General features: G+C 39.6%; 1 protein-coding gene across 3 annotated transcripts in view; it reads right to left on the minus strand.

The window, feature by feature from the left end:
* Nucleotides 1-17,978, minus strand: part of LOC139622812 (protocadherin-15-like) — a 195,914-nt gene that overhangs the window by 72,857 nt on the left and 105,079 nt on the right. For all 3 annotated transcript variants that reach the window (XM_071480421.1, XM_071480419.1, XM_071480420.1), the window contains 7 exons: nt 16,536-16,742; nt 14,269-14,403; nt 10,163-10,312; nt 8,328-8,521; nt 7,123-7,255; nt 6,489-6,568; nt 1,468-1,561 (listed from right to left, as the gene is read on the minus strand). In XM_071480421.1, coding sequence (XP_071336522.1) covers nt 1,468-1,561; nt 6,489-6,568; nt 7,123-7,255; nt 8,328-8,521; nt 10,163-10,312; nt 14,269-14,403; nt 16,536-16,742 — 993 coding nt within the window. The remainder of the gene's footprint in view (nt 1-1,467; nt 1,562-6,488; nt 6,569-7,122; nt 7,256-8,327; nt 8,522-10,162; nt 10,313-14,268; nt 14,404-16,535; nt 16,743-17,978) is intronic.

A 17,978-nucleotide genomic window follows, 5' to 3' on the forward strand; every position in this document is an offset into this window, starting at 1 on the left:
GCTAATGTTCATTACCTATCAGACACAGCATCTTAAAAAGGAACCACATTTCACTTCAGCCTGGAACAGAGACAGCTGTTAAAACGGAGCCAACCGAGGTGAAGTCTAATTAAATTAAGACAGTTTATATGATTATCAGCTCTCGGTGGGAGACGGAGGAGCCAGCATTCACTTTCGGTTACAGTGTCTTCCGTTTCTCTAGGCTAAGTTACAAAGACAGATCTGTGACTGTACAAACTAAAGAGTCTACTACTCAGAGTAATGGCGTTGTGTGGACATCTGCTTTTTAGAGGGGCACTCAACCGATTTTACACTTAAATATTAGTTTACCTGATAGTTAGAACAACTCAGCCTGTGACAACAGTTGTGTAGGCTCCTCTGTCGCTCTAGAGAAGGTTTGTCAAGTCTGATAAAATAACACTGATTTTGTCAAAATGAAGTTATATATATACATATTAGCAGAGAGCCTGTGTCACAAATTAGAGACTTAGATTTGGAAATAATTGTGTCACCAAATTCTATAGAAGTGCAGTATTAAATCCCTGTAGTGCTCCTTTAAGAACTAGTGTTGCTCTTTATCTAGGTGTGTGTGCATATAAAGAAAACAATAGCATAACAAAACACTAGTGCTTCTTTCCACTAGTTTGCAGCTATATCCATGTATTGAGTTTGAACTTGCTATTATTCTTGCTATTACACTTGGGCAAGGCCAATGACTTAACTGTTCAAAATCTGTAGGGCAAAACTATTCTGATACCTTTTAAAAACTTTTGTGAGATGTAAAATAGGAAACAGGCAAACTTTGTGAGTTTTAAATAAACTTAATGTGCAAAATACCGTGCTCATGCAGTTGTAAATAAGCTATTATCACTTGCCAGAAAGAAAGAAATTAATATTATCACAGGGTATTAATTGCCCATTGTCTTAGCAATTTCAGAATCAGACACTTTAAATAACAGGGAATGACTGAACATCACTTCAGATGAACAAACCTGTGCTGTGGATAAAAATGACAAAACACTTGCACAGTTGTATTCACAGCAGACATTTCTTCCAATGGCCTTTATCAATCAGGGAAGAACTCCCACTATGGTTATTAAAGTCATACATTTCTACACACATCCAAATCTGAGACCCACATCTGTCAGTACATGGTCTTACATGGGCAGCCTTTATTATTCTGCTGCTGCATTGGTTTAGCAAACAGAAGTGGCGCTGCTGACTCCTAGTGCTACCCCAAATCTTATGAATCTGTGAAAAATATCCCAAGGTATTAAACTCTGTGAGCTCGAACGCACCATTGGATTTTCCAGGCTAATGAACCACTTGGGTTCAGTGAGCCAAATTTCCGAGCTAATACGCTTATATGAGAGGATCTTATTTGTGCTTAACGTGTTCAAAATGTTTGAAGACTGTCGACCCTGAGGAAATTAGGCCAGTAGTTTATTTAAGTGGGTTGTGTCTCACCCCTCCAGGGTTCCCGTCAGAGGCTGTGACAATCAGACGGTACTGATCAGTGGTCTCTCGGTCCAGAGGCTTGCCCAGAAGTAGAAGGCCAATCCTGTAGAGAGAGGGGTCAGAGAAGATACTTACGAAAAGGAGAGCACAATAGACAACTTTGTTTACAATCATTCAAGTATCTCTTGTTTGGGTTAAATGGAGAAAGAGCATTAATTTAAAGAGGTTTGTTCAAAACTTTTGAATATTTTATTGCTGATGCGATAAAGGGTGATGGAGAAGGCTGCACCTCGGAGTTTATTAACTTCCAGATTACACAGATTTATAAAACACGATAGCTGATAGAGGAGGAGGGGTTTTGGGCAAAGAGCAGGTGGGCTTTTAAATGCTCCCACTCTGTCTTCCTCTCTCTGTAGCCTGCCTCTTGCTCCCAAAGCACATGGACTACAGAAAGATTCATGTTTTCTTTCCAGTGACTGCAGCAGACACAGTGCCACCCCATCCCCCCTGCTCGTTCACATAGTATAATTTGGCACTCTGGCATTCCAAATACAAAGCGTGGATGCATTCCCAAGCAGAATGCTGAATTATCTTTGTTTGCACACACAGGTGCACAAGATATGTGAGAGCAAGTGCAGACTCACACACACGCACGCACGCACGCACGCACGCACGCGCGCGCACACACACACACACACACACACACACACACATAGAGCATACACAAAACAGGAGGCTGAGCCCCTCCTCACACTTGGACTCTGCCAGAACCGCAAATGGTAGGAAAGACTGAGATGCATCTGAGCGCACCGCTAGATGAATGCCCGTCCCATTTCCCTGCTGTCCCCCTTGCTCCTTCACATTTCTAATTTAAAGCTCCTGTGGCCAAACAGTCCAAGCAGAACCTGGCCGCTACTTTCTTCCTGCCTCTCCCGCCCATAACTGTCAAACTGTAGAGCCCCATCCTAAGATCTGAAAGGCAAATTACAGAGACCTCGATTAACATTGTCTGTTTCACTGAACCACTTGCCCCAAGTTATAGTGAACACATTGCTTTGGATCCAATACACGTGATGGTTGGCAGTTCAAGAGGGCAAACACAGCTCTCTAAAAGCACCATAAAAATGCAGCACACCATCCTTCACTGCTGTGCTCACACTTATTTATACATAGCCCTCTCTGTGCTCAATGAAGCTAAAGGTAGAGGAAGCGTTGATGTGAATATGATAATGAAGATTTACAGTGATAATTGTCATAATTGCAGTGTTAATGATGATGGTCTTGATGGTGATAATGACAAAGCTTAGAATGATTAATGCCACTTAAGACTGGCCCGGGGAGTTTACTCCAGGCTACAGCTGGAGTGCTGAACTACACTTGAGCAGCGAGGTCTGAGAGGTTCACTGATCACATGTGATAGCGCCCTGCCTCCTCTCTGCAGCAGCAACAAATGAAAAGATGTTGTCAGTCAGAAATGATGCTCTCACAGTATCAACCAGAGTGACAATGGTGCAGGTTAGAGGGTATCCATCCCAGTCAAAACAACAGTTGATCTCTTATTCTGCTTGGCGTGAATGTTTTATCTGAGGTAAACTAGCTCGATCAGGTGCGTGTGTGTCTCAGGATGCATTTGTAACTCAATTTTCACTCAAAGAAGACTTAAATTACACATTTGAAGATTTCAGACTTTACAGAATAACTTAAGCAGACTTAAATAAACTAACTCACAAAAGGAAATTACAGATACATTTGTGGCATGGATTTGTTTATTACCTCTTTTGAGCTGTTTTTATTTAGAACTGATTCTGGCCAACAGATCAGTGCTTGGTTTCAGGGGACAGTAAACAGGGTAACTTCTCCTGAACTCTTTCAATTAAATTTTCGATTTCACTTTGAAGCAAGACAGCGCACCAGAAACTGGAGCACAGGGCCACAAGGAGGCACGGAGAAAAGCTTAGGTATCAAAGTTGGCGTTGCCTCTAGGTTAGGTTTTGGTGACTGAGGTGCAACAAAAAGTTGATGTAGCTGATCTGACTCGAGGCTGATCTGGTACTGACAGACTTCATGTATTTATATTTGAGAGTGATATACTGGCTGTTACTCATTAAAGGATTCCTTAACTTGGTATTTTAAAGAATTCTGACCCACACAGTATGTACTGAATGGAACATTTTTGTCATGTCTCTGGTGGACAAACTATGTAATTAGACACTGTTTCTAAATTATTTCAAACATATCTTTGGTATTTCTGTAACATTTCTTACTCATTAGATGACAGTTACATGAATACCAATATATCTGAGAAAAGCTATTATCAGCAGATACATTAGCCCTGCTAACATATATTTAGTGGTTCATCAGGAGGGGCATGCTGTACCTTTCTAGTACTTGATTATGTTCTGGACCTATTTTGTTTTATCCATTTAGATCCAAACAGACACTGATCATAACATTCAAAGTTTCTGTAATAATATATGGAAGATCTTAACAGATTGAAATACAGGAGACTTGTTTATGATGTGTTAAATTGTGATGCTGCAGGTTATTATGTCATTACTAAATGCTCTGTATAGTGTATAACGCCTGGTGCCTGACAGAATATCAGCCACTGATTCAACGGTGCATCCTGCTCACGACCATAATGGTGAGAAGCAGAAGCATACCTCCCTCAGGGCAACCTGCCCCATTTATAGGGAGTTATAGACCAGAGAGCTCATTACTCATAATGGCTGGATTGAACAAGCCCCATATGTAGCCTGATTCTGAACATGCAGCAATACAAAAAAATCTCTTCACTGAATCACACTGGATTTCTGAAAGGTTGAAAAATGAGAGCATGAAGTAGGGCTCTCTGTATTGCGCACTCATCAACATACTAGCTAACCATTCTTTGATTCATAGTGTGCTATATCAGCATCTGCTTGAAGTTATTATATTGCTAGGCTGCTGAGAGCTTGTGATGTGATTGTAATATGTCTGCCACGCAGACAATGAACTGAAGAAGAATGTGTGCATCTATTTCAGCAAGTTTTTCTGTCATATCTGGTTTAAGAGATTACAATGGCAATGCTAACAATAGCAGTCTCCTGTTGGTTTGATCGTATGACCATGTTTTTTTGCTCACCATTACAGTACCACTATGAAACCATAAAGTACATATCCCTCCATAAAACAAACAATTTTAACACTGTGGAGCAGATTAAGAGTAAACAAAAGGAAGGGATATAGTGCTGCAACACAGCTTGTCCTTGCATAGCTGGGAGCCTGAGGATGCAGACAAAAGAGGCTTTAATCAATTAGTGAGAAACGTGTCTGGCATGGTCCTGCATTTTCAGTCTCCCCATGCCACTTCTCTCCACATTTGTTTGCTTATTTAAGGGAAGGTAAAAACCACAGACCACTTTAATATTTTATCCCTTTTCTTTGCTCCCAAGTAGTAATTGAGTGAGGTGGGATTTTTAAATGCCGATGTAGATTATGAGAGGTAAGGCAACATGTTTATGTGCCTTTTCATCCCCAGAAATATTTTGTCTTTTATGTCCTGGCTTCTCTCAGATGGTAGAAAGGCTGAGATGAGGTCAGAGCCAGAGAGAAGGAGGAGAGAGGGCGTGAGCTGAAGCAAACTCCAGCCATCAAATAAAATTTAATTCCATGTAATTATTTCCATAGAGTACCTCTGAGTTACAAGCCAGCTCTGCCTACCAGCTTCTGTTAGCTCTGACCTAAATGCCCCGACATGGTAAAAATTCATGTCTCTTTTATTTTGTAATACACACTTGACAGTTAATGATATTCTGTTGATATATGAGAGGAAGTTGTGTTTCACCTTATCATACCACTCAGCGATATAGTGTCTTGCAAATAGTAAGCGATCACAACACAACAGACCTCTATTCTAACATACATTTACTCCTATAGTAATTTTATTAATCCGTTTAAAAACACTGGACTGGTTCCATATATTTGACTAAGCCGCTCTAACTTGTCTTTGGCTGTCCCTTGAAGTTGCTTGAAATTTTTCCAGATCCATAGTCTTCCAATGTTTGTACTAATTTTCCCAATATTTTTACTATTACCTTATGTTATTTTACTGTTTTTTCAGTCTATGGCATCCAATGCATCTTTACCTTTTGTGGATGAGGGATTCTTCTATGTCCCTTTCGAGGAATTTGAGCTTTTTCTTATTCAAAGGTTGCATTCTACACAGAATGTAAATCACATTCAGGTAAATTTGTGATCCTGGGATATAAGAACATAAAAGTTACTTGACTAGAACATCGGTATCATGGTCACAAATGGCCGAGGCAGCTAGTGAGTGTAACTAGATGTGCTTTTCAGCTTGCTTCAGTGGTATTCTTGATGAAGCCAACAGCCGGCACCAGTGTTCATAAACAAAGTCATATATTGGCTAATGAATCACCCAAAACCAATAATTGGCAAGTCAGAACAGCTACTACTCACTATCATCATGACTGCACATCCCTACTCCTCTCATTCCTTCTTCCCCATCATCATCACTTGTTCTGCCAATCTATATCATCAGTGGGAGGCTAATGATGATAGCCCCTGCCTGGTTTGTCTGACTCTTATGTGGTCATCAAAATGAAGGAAACACTGTCTATCCATATATTGCTACTTTTGAACTTGAGAGGAGAACGTGGAACACAAAAGCTTATCAAAGACATTCATGGCCGAGTTGTCTGAGCTGAGTTGTTTATCAAAGACTTTCAGTTATCCATTCTCTCAGATCATAAGCTCAATAAAGGTTTTTCATAAACCAGCTACTGTACACAAAATCGTTGTCTTGCTGGTCAAAATCTTCAATAAACTCTCAAACTAATATTAGTGTTTGACAAGTGTCCCTGCAGAACAGTTTGCCACGGGCTTGTTATGTTAGTTGGACTGCAAGCTTCAAACAATTTTGCATCTGGTGCTCCTAATGGACTGGGTGAGATGTGTGGCATGCCATATATACAGACAACAATATTCACACCAAACGATATGAGTACCTGAGCAATGTCTGGACTTACGTTTCTGAGAGGTTGAAGACCTTCTGGGAATCCCCACTCACAATTTTGTATGTGATCGGGTCATTTTCTCTGTCTGTGGCCTGGAGAAAAAAAAAAAAAAAAGCAGCAGTGTGAAGGTCATATAGTACCATGAGAGCTAAAGGCTATGAGATATGATAGCTCAACAACAAGAATGCTGGAGTGCAGTGAAAGTGAGCAGACTATGTGTTGGGGAGGAAACTGTGAGAGACAAAGAAAAACAAAAGTGCACTTAAAGAGCACAGATGCCCAAAGCCAATGACAAGCAACAAACAACGCACTTCAAAGAAAACAAATTCTGATTTTTAGTAAATGATTTGGATCTGCCCCAAAGTTTAATGGGTTCTTTCCTGGCCCATGTCCCATCCCTCCACCAAGTTTGGTGCAAATCAATTCAGTACTTGCATAATCCTGCTGACAAATAAAAAGACATGTATGAAAATATAACCTCCTTGGTGGAGGTAAAAATGTTTCGATTGTGTTGCCTAAAACTGCAACAAAATTCAATGATGTGCTAAAGATTTCATCAGGTTGAGAACTGCAGCATCATACCAAAACGCTCATTAAATTGCACATGCCTCGTGTGAGGATGTGCATTTGTGGGTTGGTGACTCACCTGCAGATTGAGCAGAATAGCTCCTATTCTCATGGCCTCACTGACTTCCAAGCTGTAGGTGAGGAGAGGGAAGCGTGGGGGGCTCTGGTTGTTGGGTGGCAAAACCTCTATGTACACTGTAGTGATGGAGCTCCTGGCGGAAAGAAAATCACGCATCAGCCCACTGACAGCATCAGCTTCTCCTTGACAACCTGTTGAGCTGTACTGAAGAACCTTGCCCACAGCATACTGAAAAATGTTCATGATGTATCATCCCATATCAAAGCTCTCTTGTGTGGAGTTTTGATTGCAGACAAGAAAAATAAAAAACAGGTTTTAGACATATTTCTTTTAAGTGGGGTCTTTACCTGGTTCACGATGACATCAGGGATGCTTTTATACAAGTGTCAAGCTGCAGTATGTAGCTTCTAATTCATGATTTGTTCATGAGTGTAAAATCAATAGAAAACATGAAATTGGAACTGTTTATTTATTCACCGTGTGAGGCATCTTTTGTTGGACTGCTTCAAAAATACATTGAAGCAATACATTGGTAGATGTACCTTACAGTAGTACATTGTGTCAATATGCCTACCTGTAACCTACAGTACTGTAGGCTGTCTAGATAAGTCTGGATCACTGAATCTGTCTTTGTTTTGCTTGGTGAAACCAAAGAGGTCACCTATTTCACCCCAAACGACAGTGTATAATTCTCTGATTGGAGATCTGGAGCTCTTAAAGCTCTTAAACAGAATCAATTATTTTCTTTTTAATCATGAGTTAAAGAGGAGAAAATGTCACTCATTCTGTTATGAGAAAACACCTCATAACATTTATTGTTAGATGGAACAAGACCATCTGTTTTTTTGGCTCATAACAGCTTGTTGGAAATGTTATTTCTCCATAATTCAGCACAGAGAAGACTTTCTGTCATACAGAAGCCTAATTGTGAATCACTGTGAGCAAATATTGAATTAAATAAGACTCTTAAAAGAACACATGCTGTGTGCTCCAGCCTCCTACAACCAAGTGGAGACATATAAAATAAAACAGACAGTGTATGCGCAAGTTCTGAAACATCTAAGAAACAAATTAGCTCTTTATAAAAAAGTAATGAACTGCATATTATATTAATCATATTTAAATAATAAACCCTTCATCCGATGCGGAAATGCTTTAATGTTCAAAAAAAAAAAAAAGAGGGTGAGCACAGGTGACTACTGTACCTTCTCTGAGTCTCTGGTGCATTGTCAGAGGCCTTGACAGTCAGTGCGTAAGATCGCCCGACAGTTAAAGTGACACCAGGTGCCACAGTGATGCGTCCAGTGCGATTACTAATGATGAAATGTCCCTGGGCACCAGCTAGTATCTCATAGGTCACCAGACCATTCAGTCCCTCATCAGCATCTGCTGCTGTTAACTAGGAGAAGGAAACAGATACATATTATACAAATAAGACAAGTATGCAATATGCTACACAATATAAATACACAAATCTGTACTTTTTTTCAGTTTTACAGGGGAGTTCTGCACAGATGCCAGCAACATGCTCACTGAACCAGTCAAGCAGTAAATATGTCTCAGGAGGAGGTTGTGACTGACGTCAGTCAACTTGCCAACCTTGAATCCATTTTGGTGCACTATTATCATCTAATGGATACATGACCTTTGTTTCATGTATGGTTAGGATGAAATGGTTGGCATTTAGCTGAAAGTATACATACTACTGAGTATATCTGTCTTTTTCTGCTGGCTGCAATTTCTTCATTCCAAGTGATTGCAGTTTGGTGACCTTAATGATCAGTGAAGTTTGGACTTGATGGAGTTCATTCCATGATACCATTCATATGAGATGAATTACAAAGTTGTGGAAAGACAGCTGCTGGACAGAGTTTTTTTTTTTTTCTTAAATTAATTTTTTCTTAAGATTAAAAAAATAAAATAAATAAATATATCATTCCCTGCATGCTCTGTTATAAAAATGAATTAAGCAGCTACAATTTCTTTCAAGCCATTTAATTTAGGGCATCCCACTGCTTGTAATTATGAGGCCTTATGGTGTAGTTGGCTTAATATCTTTTAGGTCTTCAAACTTTAATCCAAGCTACCCAGACCTCCTTTTTCATGCTCCTGACGTTGAAGCAAAAGCTGTAGCATCAAATAAGCAGCAGCATCCTCAGGGACCCTGCAGCTCTCATAAACGGCTTATAAAAATCAGTTAAGCGGACATACCAGACACTCTGTGACCCCTGACCTCATTTCAGAGAGGCTGAAACGGCTGGTTTTTTAAGACAGATTAAACTTGACCTTTTCAGTCTGACATTTTTTTTGGAGAGGCTGTGCTGAGAGGACAGATCAACTGAAAGATGAAAAGATCATGTTTCGACTATCAAATGAGAAACAATGAAATGGTGGAAATCCGCACATTAATAGATACAGCACAATGGATTTATGGATTTACATTTTGAGGACTGTGTATGTAAATTTACCTGTGCTTGCCCTGTATTTGTGCTCTGCTGCTTGCTTTAGCTGCATTAGCATGTGTGCATGTGCTTGCATGACAAGAAAGAAAATCATGACCTTTTAAGCCAGTACACTAATGAAATCTAAACAAACAATGTTCTTTATTAATAAAACAAATCCAAACTGACTAAAATAAGAAAAAAATACAATTTTTAAACATCCCAATCCCTTTTATGCCAGAAGAAAGATTGATAAATGGTCATGATTAATGTGTAGCACAATGAATTAACTGCTGTCATGAGAGTGGCTGATCTACTGGGTAAAAGGTTCGCCAGGCCTGCGCACTGAAGACAGAGATAAAAACATTCTCCCTGACTCGTCTGTCATGACTGCAGATGAGATGACGGGAACAGTTCCAGGGGTTCGCCTGACAACACAACGCTCTGGATTGTTGTGGTTATTTGCTTTCAGCATGAAAGAACGTGTGTGTGAGAGATTCTGTGTGATGGGGACAAAGACGGAGGCGTAAAGCAGAACGCCAAAGCAACAGACCAAAAGAGAGGGAGAAAGGCAAGAGAACGATTGCTGGATTGATTACCTGTAGCACCGTCTCCCCCGGCTGCATGTCTGTAAAGACCTCCACATTGTAGGAGACCTCAGCAAATGTGGGTGTATTGTCATTGGCATCAAGGACCAGGATGTTGACAGTTACTGGGCTGCTCTGCTGGACGCCGTCTGATGCCACCATCTGTAAATACAGAAAAGAGAAGCGCGTATTGCAGACATGATAACAAAGTCCATTTGTTGAAATAAATCACAGAGAAGTGATGCTGTTTTTGTTTTGGTAAGAGAACACGTCAAACATCAACATGTTTCTACCACAACAATAAAGTCACCAACACTTAGCCCTTGTATACGTTCATTTTTCATTCCCTTAACGTTAAAAAAGCCTTTAAAGAGATAAGAAGAGGGAGCGTGTATAAAGCTTGCCTAAAGGACAGTTTGCAAACAGAGCAAACTGCATGTTTATTTGTCACTGGCAGCTCTGATCTCCAGTACTTGGCAGGAGAGAAAGAAAATGGACTAAGCAAAACAACAAATGAAGTGTAGGGGAGAGGAGATCTTAACAACTACTGTGGCAGCAGCAAGAAATACATGTTTCTGTGGGGGGAATTGCTTTTTCCCAAAAATTTGCATTCAGCACTGAAATGGAAATGACACATCTTTCTGGTTACACTGTAGATCAGGAGGGTGCCTTTAGAAGCAGCTAAACATTAACAGCACAGGAAACCAGAAACACAAGATAACTTATATGACAGCACCTATTTTCTCTCCCATCAAACAGTGTTTCTGTTCTCCAGCCCCAGGACAGAGACACCAAGCAATGTTTGGGAAGGGTGAAAGCCGATTTGGATTTACTGTGTCATCACTATTGTATGCATATGCAATCCATACTTATACCCATGTGCAAATACTGACATATGTCTCTGCATGAACACACATATACACAGAACATATGTAAACAATGTCATGCCTTCCTCCTCATCCCTCTCTTCCTCTCTCTCTCCCACCAACAGCAGGGAATGAAAACAAAACATACACACAATAATCTTTTGAGGCAGATATTTATCTAAATTGGATCTGAGTGCTCTCTCTTCCTTCCAGTCCAGGATATGCAGACTAATTATAAAATTAATTTGATGCTAGCGTTTATGGAAAGACAAGATTTCTCTCAATAACAATCTTTGAAATAACATTATCTCCATGAGAGCAAAAGCACAACCTTCAAAGCCTCTTTGCAGTTATCTAGTAAACATAATGTTAACAAGCTTTTAGCAGGAATTCACAGCATCCAAATGTAACGTTTGATAATATAGTCAATTAAGACTATTTTTCTAAGATGTCATGTGTAGTTTTGCATATCAGTTTGGCCTGTTTCACTCTTAGAGTTGAGAGAAATCATCTGAGTTACATACCTGAGGTACTGAACTGATTGTATTGACTCATGTATTGAACTGGTCGTATGTGGGATTTGGATACAATGGCAGATGTTGAAATGTCAGTGCAGATTTTGTATGCAAAATGGGTACTGGGTCAGTGGTGTCTTTGACTTTTATTGATCAGTTTCATTTATATTACATTTGTCTCTACATGGGCCGTGTAGGGAAAACAGCACGTCAGCAAAGCAGCTTCAGTATTCTGTCAGTGTCTACACAGGATGTGTTCAGGCACAGAGCTAGCTGCGTTTTGGCAGTGCTCAGAAATCAATTCAAAAATCACTGTGGTTACACATGTAAAACACAAGCAAACAGTCTTGAAATTATTTAGATAATGCATGAGTGAAAACTGGAGCTGCTGTGCACCTCATGAGGGCAGCTCTGTTGATCAAATTAAAAGTTGGCTCTGTCAGATGAGTGTGAAATGGACTACTCAAAATGCAGCTACTAAAGATGCATTTTGAAGATTCGAGTGCGAGAGGTGAGTTGAACTGTAAAACTGATCCAATTATATACTGAAGTTCTCATGTAGGATGAAATGATCTACACCCACTCACAAAGCGGTGATACTTTACTAAATGTGAAGATCAACATACGAGTGTGTATGTGCAGAGGGATTTGGTCATTATAAATAAAACTAACTCAGAAGCGATCTTTAAAGCTTTTAATGTACAGCTAGTTCAACAACAACCACTAAAATATTCACCAGGCAATAAACATCATCTTTTATTCTGGATGGAAACGGTGATGTGGGGGATGTTTCAGAGAGATAGACAGGACAATGCTGTTGATGATCCAGGAAGGGAATTTCCCCTTTATATCTCAGAGTGAATGCAGCAACCATGTTAAAGAGCTGAGGGAGCCATGGAAATCTAAAAATTAACTGTATTGAACAGTCACCACTGCAAAGCGGAGGCACATTGTCAGCTTTCACTATGACGTGTATTCAGAGTGGATCTTGAGCTTGAAAGCTTTCTGTGCACTTAGAAGATATAGAGCCAGCGTTTGAATTCCTCATACTGAATCCTCAGAGAAAACTACACTAGATAAACTTTGCAATCATAGCGTGAAAAAGGGTCAACTCTGTTCACATGCAATAAACACATCAAATCTTCATAAACTGCTGATGCTGATGTGCAAAGCACCTCTACCAGCCCAACCAAACTGCTTTAAATCAGAAGCTACAGTGAACCGAATCATCCCTGTTCAGAAGCTACTGTGCTCTCCAGGGAACCATTCCCACAGAGCTCACTGTTGATTTGCTGATGCTCTCTAATCCAAAGGAATCCCCCTCAATGGAATGAGCTGCTTTATTTCCCAAGATGCTGCCATCACATTGAACAACTTACTTTGGTGAACCAGGCTGTTGACATCAATGTAACAGCAATAAAACAGACTGAAAACACTGAAAACACCAAATATGCAGTGAAAGGTTCAATAAAACATCAGAAAGATTATGTGTAACCCACTTCAGAATCCTAATGGACCTTGAAGGTACTTGAGTTCAGTAAGGCTGTACAAATTATGTTCTTCTAAAGGAATAGTTCAACAATTTAGGAAATATATGTATTCACTTTCTTGCTGAGAGCTAGCTTTAGAGGTGCTGGTAGGTGGATTTTGTTACTTTTAGACTGGAGCAAATAAATGCATTTCCCCAAATGTCAAACTATTCCTTTTGTTTTCTAATGTCAAATTCTAAGCCCAAACAATTAGTTTTATAGTAATCACATTATTAAATTTTGTCTTGATTTGCCATTTTGAAAGCTTTGTACAATTGGTTGAGTAACTATGATTGTTTCTATGAGTGTTTGAAAATATATGATTTGTAACATTTTTTTTGTTGTGGCTGAGAGAGCCACTGCAACTGAAGAACCACAGGCAATTAGATATAACACAAGCAAGAATGGCAGTGCACATACCTCTGCCAAGGCCAAATATTTTCTCCAACCAAATCCAAATTATTGTCTGGATCTGCACCAGATTGTACAAACTCATAGATCTAAACACCAAAGTATGTCTAATTTTTTTACATCTAGTTCCGAATGTTATTTCTCGAGAAATTGACAACAATATCTAAAACTGCCCTCTCTTGCAATGTTAAGGAAAGTAGTTAAAATTACTGGCTTTGCCTCTTTATTTGGATTGATGGGTTCTTTCCTGTCCCTTGACCCATCCATCTACCAATGCATGACAACATAACCTCCTTGGCAGAGGTAATAAAGCAACATGCTGTAAATACAGAAGACACAAGCAAATACAGAAACGCTATACAACAACAGAACTAAGCTACAATACAATGCAAATTTCGAAGGTATCCTATAAACTGCCAATGATTGACAACAGGTTAATGCCTCACATACAGCCAATGTGGTTAACATCAGAATTACACAGTTAGATCATTAAGACTAGGAAAAAGGCTTGTATATTTTTCAGTTACAGATACAAGACTATAGAGGTCTGATGTGCCTTTGATTCACCTTTGGATGTAAATTTGTAAATCCAAGTGAACAGACCATTTTACTTCACTGCTGTCTGACCACTGATAAAGGTCATATTGTTCCAGAAGTGTCAGGTCAGCTTTTCGTCTGCAATTGCCTCTTGGTATGGAGCTAACCTGTGACTTCTATTAATATACACAAAATAGGAGATGTAGGTCACAGGGCTTGAGTACTGCCTTGCAAGTAGCTGCACTGAGTTCGAGGCCTACCGTGAAAGTATAGGCCATCTGCTTCTCCCGGTCCACAGGTTTGAGGAGCCTCAGGTAGCGGATTATCCCAGTTGGGGTCAAGCCAAACAATGTGGTGTAGTCATTCAGGGTAATCTTCACCATTGGGTCTTTCGTCTTCCAACAGAAAGATATACAAAAAAAAAAAAGAAGGAAAAAAAGAAACATGTTACCATGACGACATGAGTGTTTCATCATTTTATAACCAAGGCCGCAGCTGTGGGGCTGAGAAAACCTATTAAACAGTACATTCTGATCTGCCAAAGAGTTGAAAAAGTAATCTGCTGGCAGGTCTCGCCTCTCTCCACAAAAAACAGTGGAGAGGGAGGAGAAGATACAACCAGAAACCAATGTCTTTTCTAGCAAAATTGTATTAATAAAGAAAGAACAAAATAGATCCATTATTACCCTTGGTCCTTCTTAGGGACAAATAGCGAGTGCATTAATCAGTTGTTAAAAAATGGATTTTACGTTTTTAAAAAGAGGCATTTAGCCATTTACCAAAGGTATTCCATCACTGCTGTGGTTGGACTGTGTTAACAAATAAACCTGGTGGATACTGTGGTCCATTGCTGCAAGTCAGCTTCGATTCACGTCCATCAATGAGCCCTCTTAAGAGAGTTTGGTAAACATCAGTACTGAGTGGCTTATTGATTTTGTTATCTCTGTTTCCACTCCACTTTGATTTGTTAATCTTCTCTAAAGACTGAGTAAAGGGATATTTTGAAAGATGAACTAAAGGTGGTGGTCATTTGTTTTGGCTCTGTGTGCGACAATGTGTTTTTCTTCAATTTAAATATAACTGGAAATTAAATGGTTCTACACTGCGGTGGGTGAACACACAAACATGCACACAAACAGTCACCCAGTTTGTTAATTGTGTCAACCCACCCCTTTTATCCAACTATACACACAAGAATCAAGTCATAAAATAACAAATTCTTCTGAAAGACTAAAGTTGGTATTCAAAGAGAATAATTGCATAAGTTTTGTCTTATGCAACTGCAGAGAGCACAGCAAAAACATTCATCTGCATATAAAGAAGGAGAACACAGCACAGCAAAACACTCCAAACACACACTCCCATTAGGATACAAAATCAGTGCATCAGCTAGATTAATCTATGTACAGACCCGTCATTACCGGAGAACTGCTTAGTATTTAATTCACCGTTTACAACATTTTGAACACAAAACATATAATTTCTGCAGTAGTGAACACACTGGAGAGCTCACATTGTTTTCTCCAAAATAGACTTACAAAGATGATAATTCTATATTGAGGATATCTCCAGCAGTGACGAGGGCGCTCAGTTTGTTTTTTCTTTTCACAATGTGATGCATGCATTAAGGGTAGGGATGTCCCGAGTCAATTTGCAGAGTAGGGATCAAGCAGATCAAGGCATTTTAAAGGATCAGTATCAGCTATATAAATCCTATCCACCTCTGACTGTTTGTTTAGTCTAACTTGTTGCGCTCAGGTATGGTAGCTGTCAAAGCCATTTCAACACGTATAAAACACTGCAACCACTTTCTAATGCGTATCATAGTGAGAAAAACAGCGGACATTACTCTTATGATATCCACATTGACATAGTGCCACAGTGGGAAAAGCCACTGCTTTTCAAGTACACCAAGGAAACTAAACAAAACAAATACTGATCCTTCTTTCTCCAAAGATATTATACAAAACACGTTAGAACACTTAACCAAATACTATAAGAAAGCAATTAAAGCTGTAATGCAGATTTAATGCAGAGCTATTAAGCCATCAAATACCTAAATTGAACCATTTAATGATATAACTGTAGGGCTATTTAAGCCAATGAGTGTGCACAGAGCAGCTGTATTATGCAGGAAAACATAAATGTTGGATTAAGCCTGGTATCAGCAGATATTCAAGATAAAAAAATATTCATGTCTGAGATTAGGAGCAAGAAACTTGGACATCCCTAGAGTACAGTCTGTGTGTGTGTGTGTGTGTGTGTCACTGCATCTGAAAACAGCCCCTTTACCTACAGGTGTATCACCAGGAGCCAGCTACAAGAAAAAAAAATACAGCAATAAAATGACTCGTGAATGTATTACTTTCTGTGAGTACACAACATAAACACATGAATAAATGTGGATCTTACTCAATATTTAATCAATGCACTACAAGTGCTTTGTGTTTGTATGCACATATGCATGGGTGGAAATGTGTAAAGTGTAAACAGTGAGCATAGGATGATAAAGTCTCTCTCTCTTTACCTCTTCAATGTCATTATCGAGAGCCACGATTCCCAGGGGGGATGTGAGGTTGGCACTGGCTGAGATAGTTGTACCCACAGGGGAGGACTCACTCACATAGCCCTGATAGGTGGCAAACTGGAAATATGGTGCCTGGTTGTTCTCATCCAGGATTTCGATAATGAGGTCAGCATAGGCTGGGAGGGGGTGACCGTTGTCCTGTTCAGCCTGAAAAAAAGGCCAAGAAGGAGAAAGTCAGTCAGTCTCTTTACATTTACTATAGAAAACTCAAACCCAGTCCGCTGGAAATTAAGAAGCACTTATAATTAGTTAAATGATGAGAGTAACACACTCAGAGCTATGGCGCACCACCTCCTATGCAGGCACAGGGACAGAAAGGCGTAATATCTCTGAGTGTCATTTCAATTACAAAAAAGCTACATTGACTAAATTCAATCAGGGGTCCACTTAGGATTAGGCCTTAGTAATTACCAGGGCACTTAACGCAAATACCCTCTCATTTGTAGGGGAGAGACAGTAATTAGTGGTTTTTTGCGACTCTGTAAAATGGTTGACCAATGATTGAAGGAGGCTCAATGGAAATATAACTTGCTGAGTCAATGCCAAAATTAACCATTTAACTAGTAAATGAGTTTGGTTTGTCTCCACTGCTGATTGTGCAAACTCAACCAAACTGATTTGGATGTGTTGCTGTGCAGCGCCTCGATTTAAAAGCTTGTGCATAACAGATTTATATGATAAAATCCCAGTTGACACCTCTTCATCTCTTCAGCATGTTAACATCCTTCCCCAAAAACAGACACACAGCATCCAGCCATGGAACAAAACTCATGTCACCTTGCAAGTCTGCAAAAGTCAACAATGTGTGATCAACAGTAAAGTAGAAATTGCTGAATCAGGTAATAGTCAGGGAAAACCAGCAATATTCTCCAAAAATCCCCTCTCTATTTCATGAAATCAATAAACTTTGTTAATCTATAAAATCCAAGAGTGTAACTTGAAACAGTAAATGTTACCATACAGCTTGTACATAAATCCCAGGAGCTGTACACTCTCTGAAAAAATGCATGACTGAAATATTCACTCACCTGCATCCAAAATCTCCTCGTATTTGTGTCACGTACAGTGAAACACATACCAAACTGTACTGAACGTAAACATTCCTTCCCCTTCATTTTCCAGCACCGTTCGTGGTTGACAAGACTGCTCAAGTAACACAATGCATTACAACAAATCAAAATGTGTGTTGTCTCAGCTATTATTATTCAAAAAAAAAAAAAAAAAAAAGACTATACTTTAACCCAAGTTGTGTCTGACTACCACAGCCCAGTGAGACCAAACCAGATGGATGTGGTGTGGTCAGGCTGTCACTGCAATCTTTCTCCTCCTAAGCACATATGTCACTATTGCCTCCCACACAGGGATGCTTCAGAAACATTAAGG

The sequence above is a fragment of the Trachinotus anak genome, unplaced genomic scaffold (genome assembly GCF_046630095.1).
Source record: "Trachinotus anak isolate AG129_WGS33_773 ecotype Australia unplaced genomic scaffold, CSIRO_AGI_Tana_v1 ptg000007l, whole genome shotgun sequence".
In the NCBI taxonomy this organism is placed as follows: domain Eukaryota; kingdom Metazoa; phylum Chordata; class Actinopteri; order Carangiformes; family Carangidae; genus Trachinotus; species Trachinotus anak.